Source organism: Girardinichthys multiradiatus, chromosome 5, assembly GCF_021462225.1.
Source record: "Girardinichthys multiradiatus isolate DD_20200921_A chromosome 5, DD_fGirMul_XY1, whole genome shotgun sequence".
Classification (NCBI taxonomy): domain Eukaryota; kingdom Metazoa; phylum Chordata; class Actinopteri; order Cyprinodontiformes; family Goodeidae; genus Girardinichthys; species Girardinichthys multiradiatus.
Genome location: NC_061798.1, coordinates 34,472,892 through 34,484,596, shown reverse-complemented (window position 1 = coordinate 34,484,596; position 11,705 = coordinate 34,472,892). Strand labels below are relative to the sequence as shown.

General features: G+C 37.5%; 1 protein-coding gene across 1 annotated transcript in view; it reads left to right on the top strand.

Moving 5' to 3' along the window:
• Nucleotides 1–3,092: 3,092 nt before the first annotated feature.
• Nucleotides 3,093–11,705, top strand: part of LOC124869050 (zeta-sarcoglycan) — a 520,530-nt gene continuing 511,917 nt past the window's right edge. The window contains exon 1 of the mRNA XM_047366758.1: nucleotides 3,093–4,413. Coding sequence (XP_047222714.1) covers nucleotides 4,375–4,413 — 39 coding nt within the window. The 5' untranslated portion in view covers nucleotides 3,093–4,374. The remainder of the gene's footprint in view (nucleotides 4,414–11,705) is intronic.

The following is an 11,705-nucleotide window of genomic DNA, read 5'->3' as shown; positions in this document are numbered from 1 at the left end:
TAGTGTACACATTAGTGTACAGATTAGAATATCATCATAAAGTTAGGTTGTTTCAGGAATTAAGTTCAGAAAGAAAACAAATTTATAGATTATTTACACAGGAGACGTATTTAAAGTATTTATTTCTGTAAACATTTATTTGATTTGGTTAACAGCTAATTGAACCAAATCAGAATTCAGTTACCCAGAAACTTAGGGTGTATTCAGACTTGCCACTTTTGGTCCGCTTTAAACGGACCAGAGTTCGTTTCCCCCGTTGGGCCGGACCTTTTGTGCAGGTGTGAATACACTCAAGCGAACCCTGGTCCGGACCAAACAACCGGACTGAGACCCACTTTTTGAAGTGGTCTCGGTCTGCTTCCAAACGGACTCTGGTGCGGTTGGCTTATGGTCTGAATGCAAACCGGCCCCGATCCGAACCAACTACAAAAAACAAACGTCTCTTTGGACATAAAAAGCCACCGCAGCCGGTAGCAAAGGTGTGTGTTGTAAGGTAATCATACCTGATAAGCTGTGTGTTGCTTAGCAACGCTACTGGCTTGTTGTGGGACAAGGCACGTAGAGAACGTTGGCGTTCAGCACGCATTCTCCGACGGGGTTCCAACATTATAAATGGAACGTCTCAAAGTATGTGTTGAATGAGCTGCTCTTCACCCTCACAATAATATTGCAGCTTTAATAACGGCATAAATGTGCAGAACAGAGGTGCTGCACGCAGCACGTCTACAGCTGTTTTCCTCAATTTCTGGGTCTGTGCTCTGTCCCAACCCCGTCATTTCTGTCCAATGGGAACAATGATCGTCATCCGCGTGGCTATGTTTAAAAGTAATAGTTCACTTGCAAAAAGTACAATGTGAAAACAAACCCCACCAAATGAAAAAAATAAAGTTTGCTTTTGGTCCGGACCAAACAAGCGGACCAAAGGACTTTCCTGGTGTGAATACACCCTTAGATTACTATGCAACACAAATTTAAAAAATGTTTTTAATGCAAATATGCATCATGCCCTACATAATCATGGGAAGCACGGCTGATTTGACAGACCTTACAATAAGGCTACACAAGGGGGTGGGGGGTATAATGAAATTAAAAGGTGCAATAAAATGGTTACATAGGTGTCCATGACCTCAAAACTAAATTTAAATATGTTACTATATAAAACCCTGCAACTATCCAAAGATCTCCCTCCCATGTTTGGAGAATTATTACGACTGTTGGTGTGACATTATCTATGAAGTAAAATGGAAATATCTAAAAATCAATGAGTCGATATTTCCTCACAATCTTTGTTGCATGATGATAAATCAAATTACACGACAATAGTAACTTTAAATATTTTGGTTATGTAATTTATAAAAATAATCTAAAATGGGGGAAATGGAACACAGACTAGCACAATTGAATGGCAAATCTAGATATTGGTCCTGGAAAGTTATTACTTCATGTCGTGTAGTCTGAACTGAAACAAACCTATGGGGCCTCTCACAATTCAGCCTATTGTATAATTTTAACAAAATGGATTTCTGTAGATATCTGTATCAGAAGCATATTCAAATTAAAGAAGAATCTGACATGCAACTTGTTAATTGTGCCGCAATACCAGAATTATACATATTGGGATGGGGATCTATAGCAAGGGTGAATTACTGCGGGCTCCTTTTTCATATTTAGTAACACTAACCATTACTGACCCAGAACTACTAAATTTCAATTAAGATTGCAAATTTGAAAACTAAAATTAAAAAGTTCCCCAAATAATGCTGTTAATTTAATGTATCCTTATGATTGATGACAGAGGATTTACTAATAATTAAAATACAATTATTTTAATCTTTTAAAAGTTTCATTTGTTTTAACCATATTAATGCAGTTTAGGCCTGTTTTAATGGTAGCCCACTGCAGTTCTATTTATAGTAACACATTTGAGATATGTGGAAAAAATGAATCCAAATGAATGAATAGAATTAATGAAGACCATCCTAAAATGCACTTTTTTATGTAGAGGACAATGCATCTGGAACAACTGCCAGGTCCTTGTTACAGTCTTAAATAGGTGCACTTTTGATACTTCTGGATACTTCTCTAGGTCATGCATCAGGTTTCTTGGAATTACTAAAAAAATAATTAAAGGCACACCACAGAGTAGATAAAAAATATATTTAAAATGTCCTTATTTTAACTGGCAATTTAAATAAAATTAATAACCACCAATGAGTTGTGACCATGCTTCATTAGGGTCTCTCGCTCATGTGGCATAAAATCCTGTTCTGTTGTACCCTTCCAAACTGTAAACTTAATTCTCATTTTAAAGCACATTGTGAAATCAGTTAAACATAAAACAACAAAAAAACAAACAAAACAAAAAAGCAAAAAAAAAAAAAAAAAAATATATATATATATATATATATATATATAATATATATATATATTATATATATATATATATATTAATATATATAATAGGCTCATGTTCTTTGCCCATATTTGTTTAATGCAGGACAATGCAGGTTAGTAAGTGTGACCCATGTGGATCCTTAATGTGTTACACAATGTTGTCTAAATTACTAAAAACCCTTTAGAAAACCACAGGACCTGCATGTGGCCCACATACACATGTTGGCTGGGCCATGAATCATACCATAGCATACCATACCCTTTTTTTTTTCTAAAGAACTTAAACAACATTACAGCTGACCAGCTGACCAAAGTGCTGTACAAAATATTTAAGTATAATGAAGCTAATACCTCCTTCTAGAGATACTTTTTTTTAACCAACCCCAGTTCTCATTTTCTCGTTTCCACTCTCCTGTTCCTTCTCTTGATATTCTCCCTCCTTCTTTCTCCCCCACTCATTAAAACACCTGCTGTCCTCTTGCAATGTATTCCACAGCTTCCTTTGTCAGCATTTACCTCCTCACACCATTTTCCTGCAACTCATTTTCCCCTTCCGCTCCAATCGGTCTTATTTGCTTGTCACTCATTGTACAAACTTGTTTCCCCTGCACGCACAATTAGTAGGTGTTAAAGATAACGTAAAATCCTGATGGTCGGCAGGCGGCGACACTTTATTATGCAGCTAAGGAATCGGGACAGTTTACACCCAGACAGAGATAAAAGAATGAAACATTGAGAAGTTTATATTCATAAATATAACCAATCTACTTGCCTGCTTTTCTGTTTCAAAAATATTAGTACTTGGTCACAGTGAAAAATACATTTTACAGCCTAAACTGCGTGTTTTGGAAAACAGTAATTTACAGGTTTTTTTTATTTTTTTATTAGTTTTTTTTGTACCAACGCAGGCTTTAAAGTAAGATCTGACTTTCTGCATCAACCCTCTTCCAACAGACTGGATTTAAATCTCTCTTTACTTTAGTGGCAAAGCAGCATTGTCGATTCATCTACTTGATTAGAGCGCACTCCCTCCGAGTCTTTCTATTCTCTCTCTCGCTTTTAGACACACACACTCACACACGCACTCTCTCTCTCTCTCACACACACACACTGGTAAGTCAGTCATTGAAATAATATACAACAACCTTCCTTGCCACGCTGCTTCCGTTTCCCACCAGCTCTCATCGCTTCAGCATTTCTCTCATCAGGTTTATCCCCCCTCTCTCTCTTTCTCTCTCGCTCTCTCTCTCCATCTCTCTTTCCCTCTCTTCCTCTTCTCTTTCGGGGGAGAGCTCATATCTCTGGCGGTTTGCCGCATGGAAGTCGCCCAGGCTAGACTGAATCATCTCTCTCTGACTCGGACAGTCCTTTCTCCATTTGCCATTCCGCGGCATCAACAGCAGACTCAACGTCACATGAGCCGGGATACGCGCCGGGATGTAACGGCATCTATCCGCTGAAAGACTGTAAAAGGGAGAACCAGAATCCCGGTATCATTCCAGCAGAGAAAGCAGGGGAGGGGGGTAATGTTTCTCATTCAGATATAACAACCACTGAAAGCAGGGATCGCCAAGTGCGCAAAAGCCGTTGCTTGAGAACATTTTTACGCACAGGGCTGCGCTTTCTTCCAATTCATTTTTTTGTCCCCACTGTTCACTGCACGGACAGACCTGGAGGTTGGAATGTGTATGTGTGTGGTGGTGGGGACTTCCATGATGTGAAGTCCCGATTTTTGCCAAGCAACCCACCTGGAGTCTTGAAACAGAGAAAATCCGTCGCCCTACTGGAATATCAACAACCTAGTCCTGACAGTGACCCGGGGGGGGTGGGGGGGGATGTTGCTGCTGCAGCAGCAGAGTTTGGGACTCTAGCGAGCTTCCACAACTTTTTTTCCCCCTGGTTCCATTTCTAATCTGTTTTCCTCTGATCATCTTCGCCTTTGGGACTTTCTGTTTGATTTGCAGCTCTACAGAGTCAGTCATGGACCGCTCCACGTCTTTGGATATTGAAGCGCTCAAGGTAAGACCCCTCTTACTGGCGGGTGGCGCGAAATCACTCCCGCAAAGTGAGCTGATGTGCCACTCAAGATGGGTGGCATGTTGGATGAGCGCGACTGATGAGTGACTGATCGGTTGTCTCGGGTGGCTGCTTGGATTAATCCATAGTTTACTAATGGTGAGTTGGGGGTGAAGGGGATGTGGATGGCTTTGATAGTTGCATCCAAAAGTCTCTTTTGGATGCTGGGTATTCTGGAAAATGTTAAGGGCAGGTGACATGCATGCGTCTAAGATGGATAAATGAAGTAAAAAAAGAGATTGAGCAGGTAAAGTTTCACTGTGCCCTGCATAAACGCGCACTGGTGTGGCTGTGCAGATAGGATCTCCTTAAGGAGATAAAAAAAAAATAATGACGAGATTCCCCTGTTACTGAATTCATGATCTGTCGTTTTCTGTCTGGGATTCGGCTCTTCAAAGTTATTTCACCTCATCGTGGCAGTTTAAAATGTAAGTCTACGTTTCTTGAATATCAAGAGGAAACTAAGTATATGCGAGCTTATGTTTGTTTTTGTGCAAGCTGTGTGTGCTTTGTGAGAGTGAATGTGGTCTGTGATCGTTGGAAGTCCTGAACCTTTTAAAAATTCTTGCAAAAAATTCTTAATTCATGTTAAGCTACTATAGAAAAAAACAAAAACAACAAAAAAACCAAACTGTTTCTCAAAAAAAACAAAAAACCTCTCAAACAACTTTCAGCCACACAGTGTATTATATATATATATATATATATATATATATACCGGGATTCTCCAATATTGGTAATCAAGTGTGAGTAACTGAAGGTGGAAATGTGCTGCTGTTGTACAGTTAACCAGTGACTGAGTAAATGAGCAAATCAATGAAATTCCCCACGGGTTTGACCTTTTTAGGTGCATTTTATGTGATCCAATCTCTTAAACAGGAACCATGATGCTGTGCTGATTCAGAGCTCCAAATTGACTCTGACCATAAATTCACAGATTGTGGATTCAAAAGATGAGAATTTGCATTCTGATTTAATAATGACCTTTTAGCCACTGAAGCTGACTCACAGAACTGATCAAGTGTTGAAGAACTCTTTGTGTGTGTGTATGAAATGTTGTTTTTCTATTCTATTTGACAGTAGAAAACACATAAATATCTAGCTGAAGCCAGTAACGCACCACTTTAAAAAGTATCTGTATAAGGGTTTTAAAGAATTTATTAAATATATTAATAATTAAGCTTCTAATGCTTTAAAAACTAATAATCCTAAAAATTCATTGTCATTGTCATAAAATGTAGTCTTTTGAAGCAAATCCTTGATTTCTAGAGACTTAAATTGCAATGGTTGCCTCCATGTAACTTCCAAGTGACAATCCCGGATAGTCTGTAATCAAATCCCAACTCTGGTGCTGTGAGTGCATCACTCTGCACATTTAGTGCAAAATATTTCCACTCCTTACTGATATTCCATATTTTCATCTGCCCACCTGCCAGTTGTTTTCTGAAAGACCTGGTGTCTAATCAACACTGAGAATCCCCAAAGATCCAGTGCATAGGTCCTGGGCACTCTAAAGTAAACACATACTGTGCCCTCCTGCGTTCCTGTATTTGTATAGAGGGTCAGCAGTGTGTGCGTGTGTTTGTTAGGCTTGGTGTGGACATGTTTGTCTATAGTGGTGAGACCAATAATATACAAACCACTGCTTGGGAAAAATGCCCTTCCAAATATAGTTAACTGTTAGCGTGTGTATAGTGTGTGTATGTGTGTTAGGCGCACATTTTCAAGCTTATTGGATTTTAAGACACTGAATATAAATTACATCCAAAGACATTTATACACTGCAGTCCAATTTATTGAAAACCCTTTTTTGAAATGCTAAATAGATGTGTATATCTTAGATCCGGGGGGGTGTTAACGCTAGTCTTTGAGAAAAATACTCAAAATTATAAACAGAAGAGGACAGCATTTAGACAGCTGGAAACAATGGACAAATATTTCTTGCATTTGTGTGTCTTTGTCTTTGTTTGGCCAGAACCATGTGCTTGTAAATCAGTGCAGGTTTCAATATCAATGGAGCAGTTTAAGTGCTATTGATCTTTAGTAATAGCTGTGCCATAAATTATATGGAGAATAATAAAGGCGGTCGGAGTGAATTTGACCCTCTAGATCAAAGACTCTTGACTTGTAGCATTTAAAATCTGGTTTAACTTTGGTGGTGTTACAGAAAGCGTAAACTTTAATGTCACAAGATGGGATCAAATGGACGTGTTTTGAAGTTACAATCAAAAAATGGCACGCACTAATGTATTCATGAGTGCTTTTAGCTATGAAACACATGGAAAATAACAGGGTGGCTAAATTATAATTCCAGACAATGAATATCAAAGGCCATAAATTATACAGAAACTCAAAATTATAAGCTAACAGTGTAGCTTTTAAGCCTGTTTTATATTAGTTCCACAAATATACAAGCCAACTAGTTTGAATAAAGCATGAGTCTCAAATGATGGTTAGTTACGCATCATAGTAGCTGACAAAATATTCAGTTCAAAACTGAGCCCAGCCTTTGCAGGGAGTATGTTTTCCTGCCCTGGGTGCACTCTTTCATTCAATTCCATTTGGTAACCACCTAGTGCAGTCACAGTTTTGCATTTCTGGCCACTGAGCAGCTCAATTTGAGCAATTGGGGGTTCAGTGCCTTTTCCAAGGGCACTTCAAAAGTAGCTGCTGAGGGATGGGAGAGCATTAGTCATTCATTTAAGCCCCCCCCAAGAATGCTGCTCTAACCTTCAGGAAAGCACAATTTGTCATTTGTGTATCACCACTTCCGTAATTCTGGTACAAGCATTAAAAAAAACACAAGTGATAACTTAATGTACTGTGATGTGAAATACAATATGTTGTGCTGACACTCACAGTGTGACAGCTGTAAAACGTGAAACGTGGCTGCCTTGCTTTGAGCCAAATTGACTTAATTCTTACTATACCACAAGCGTACCAAACATTTGCATGTGTGCTAATTTCCTTTTTGAATCCATAACCGATATGCTGCGATGCATTAGGATAACTGAGCGCAGCACTGAATTAATGTCAACGTCCTCCCTGGTTGCCAAATGAAAGTATTGATAGCTGCATGTGAATTTGTCGACATGGCAGTTTCTCAATCAGTGGGATGGGACCACACATTGCTGACATATTGATATATGTCCAATGTCTATATTTCATACTTATTTATGGAAAATGAATACCATTAACTGGGAACATGGACCTGGGATTCAACAGTCTGTCAGTTCAAGGTAACTTATTTAGAAGGTAAACGTAGATATTGGAAACTTTTTAACTGATCCATCAATGAGTCACAAGATTTATTTCCTTCCTTCTGATACAGGTCCACACCAGTGAATTAGAATATTATCAAAACAAAAGTTCATTTTAGTTTTTAATTCAAAAGTATTTATTACTCACATAATGATGTCTTTCAGCTTTTTGTTTCTGTTCATTTAGGTGATTATGAGTAAGAGCTCATGAAAACCCAGAACTTAACAGTTGTTCAATGTACAGTCAGTTATTCCAAAATGTGGGTATACCCTAAAAGGTGACTGTTCAGAGTGCTGTTCATCAAAGTCTATTAATGGGAAGTTTTGTTAAAGAAAAAAGCATGGTAGACAAGGTTAGACAAGCCACAGAAATAACCACAGCTTTGAGAGGCAAAACCCATTCAAAGGTTTGAGATAGGTTTACAGTGAAAGAATTGCAGCTAGATTTAGGGCTTCAAGAGCTACCACCAGAAGACTTACTGTATATAGGACATATGGTATAACAGTGTCTTGTGCTAAGCCACTCCTTAACCAGAGACTATGTCAGAAGCATCTTTCCTGAGCTAGAGTGAAGAAGTAAACTATAGCTCAGTGGTGCAGAGTGGTGCAGAGTCTCTTTCACAGATGAAAGTGAGTTTAGTATTTTATTTTGAAATCAAGGTCCCAGAGTCTGGCAATAGGATGGAGAAACCCAGAATGTAAATTGCTGAAGGTCCAGAGTAAAGTTTCTACATTGAGTGATGGTTTGGGGAGCCATGTCATCTGCAGGTGATGGTCCACTGTATTTTGTCAACTCCAAAGTCATCTACCAGGAAATGTTAGAGCACTTCATTTTCCAAACAACATTGCCAGAAATGTCACAACCTGGTTGATTTAATGACCATGGTATCACTGTGCTTGACTGGTCAGCAAACTCAATTGACCAGATCTCCATATGGTGAATTTACAAGAGGAAGAAGAGAGAAACCAGGCCAAACAATGCGGTAACGACTGCTATTAAATCAACCTGTACAGTAATCCATGCAAAAGGAGCCCTGACCAAGTGTTGAGTGCATATTCTTTACAGTTCATTGATATGATTTTCAGAAGGACAACAATTAATATATTAAACAGGTCTGATGCAATATTGAGATTTTCTCAGTAACTATGTTTTCATGAGTTGCAGATCATAATCATGTAAATAAACAAAAATAAAGTTTTGAAATAGGTCACAGTGTGTGTAATGAATCTATGTATGATTTTTAATATCTGCTGAATTACTAAACTTGTTAATGATATCCTAATTTATTTCAGAAATTGTTTAAATGAAAATATTTTAAATCAGCAGATACCCGGGGAGTATTCAGTTCATTTTAGATTTTGATATGAAATGATAACGTTTTTTTTGTAACTTTTTCATGCACAATTAAAAACACTTTGCTATTGTGTTCATTAGAACATTTTGTAGGTTGAAGAAATGGATTCCCATCCACTCCTTAGCAAGCACTAGACTCTGGGTGTTTCAAGATATACAGTTTAGCATGCATGGTATGTATATTAATCCTTCTAATTAATTAGTATGCTTAACAAATGATACATTTAAAAGAAAAATTGCCAATATGAAAAACAAGAACGATTGATGTACCTCTACTATGGTGTATTTGGTGATCTTTTTTACAATTTTCTCTAGACATTGCTATAGTCTGCTATAACAACTTCATGTTTTACAATTTTTACACTGTTTTCACTGCACTGTTCGAATTCATGCAATCACCCACTCAAATAAACAAAAGAATTACACGTATCTCCAGGCATGAGAAAATAGTGTTTATGGTAATTTGCTAAGTCCAGTAGTCAGTGTAACAGTTAATTACTTCTTTTTGCAGATAGACCACTTCCACTAAACACCAGGGTTTATAATGTATGAAATTTTTCTATACAGAAAAAACAGAGGACAACAAAAACATTCTGTTTATTTAAATGGTGTGTTTATGTGGATCCAATTTTGTGTGTTCTTCTAAAAATGCAGCATTTAAAGGTTTAACAGCTTCAGGGCTCCTGTTGGACTTCTAAAGGTTAACTTTCAGCATTTAAACTCTCCGTGCACACATATGCATCTGTGGGGGAGTTTTTTTGTTGTGCTTGTGGAGCAGCTAAGCACAGTAATCAACTGAGTTGAACCTTCTAACTTTCATATTGCTAGCAGTCATGTGCGCACGCCATTTGGTCCACAAAAGAATGCCGCTCCAATTCGCTTAATGAGATGGCTAAAGGTGCAAAACACACATAGTGAGTGAGTGTGTGTGTGTGTGTGTGTGTGTGTGTGTGTGTGTGTGTGTGTGTGTGATCACATGTGTATACAGTATATAACATTGTGTGGATTAATCCCTGATGAGACATCAACATGGTGTAGACATTTTGCCTGCTCCACACAAGAGGAAATGAGTTATGTGCATTAATGGTTAGGTTTAAGATTAAGATATGATTCGAGTTTAGGGTAAGGTATATACTGGTAAGGGTTAGGGTGAGATTTAGGGTAAGGGTCAGGGTTAAGCTATAGCAATGAATGGAAGTCATTGCAGGGTTCGTTCAAGTATAAAAAGACACTACATGTGTGTATGGTATTTTACATTTGTAATTATTTATATGCAAGTTAGCAGGGTCCAATCATTTATTCACACTAACCCTGACAAGTAACGAAAATACTGTTATATAATGCAGAATATTATTACCTTTATATTGCTTGTATTCAAAGAAATTAAAAAGATATATTTTATCTATTGTTTGAAAAAAACCTAACAGATTGTTCTGAAGAAGCACTTGGTTGCATATTAATGGACATTTTGAAAACAATGACACTAATTAGGACAACCCTTGATCAACATTTAGTGCAAAGACAAAACTCGTGATGTAAAGAATATTTTCTCAAAATTATAATTTATTTTCTTCAATATTTTTCTAACACCAAGAGAAGCAAGGAAATGTGCTTTCGTCTGATTGTTATTTGTGTTTTAAATGTTAGTCAGAAGCAGTTCATTTCGCTTACTTTCACTTTTGCACTTAGAAGAAAGGTGACTCTTGCACTTGTTGTGTCTGTGATTTTTAGGCATTACCACTGTTAAAAATATTGTCCTTTGGGTCAACAGAACGGATGAGTTTCTGTCTAAAAAAAAATACAATAAAAGCTTTGATTACTTTTAAGACTGCTTCAGTATGGCAAACTAAGCCCATTTGTCAGAGCCTAAAGTGAACTAAAAAAAATAGTAATAATAGATGAGTCATTGAAGAAAACGTTAGGACCTAGAGTGATGTGCAGCTCTGCTTGTTAGAGCGAGAAAAATAAATCTCATCTTAATCTGTCCCACTGGTTCCTCTGACTTTAAATGTTCTGAAGCATATACTACTGTGCTCAACTACAACTGGCAAAGTCAAGCTGTTTGACTCCAATATCCAAATTATCATGGATGGCATCTTGATACGTTTTACTTCAAGACCTAGGATACTCCATATACTCCACAGCTTGACCAAATAGTTTTGATTCCTACACCTAATAATTTTGATGAACTTGCTTTAGTACTAAGGAATCAGTTAAAGATTGGAAAATGTGTGAATTCTCTCTCATGGTTCACTTAAGCAAAATGTTGTAAAACAAATTTAAAGGTAAACTATTTCCATGACATCTACAATGTCTTATAAAAGTATACCCCTTGAACTCTTTAAAATATTGTCATATCACAGCCACAAAATATTTAACAGGGGATTTTATGTAATAGACCAACACCAAATAGTATATAATTGCAAAGGTGAAAGAAAAGGATAAATAAATAAATAAATATTTGAAAAGTTGGGCTTCTTAAGTGTTTTGCAGGATCTCCGTTCTGCTTTGGTTCCATCCATCTTCCCATCAACTCTGACCAGCTTCCCTGTCTCTGCTTGGGAAAAGCAGCATGATCCTGCCCCCACCATGTTTCAGAGTCAGGATGCTTTTTTCAACGT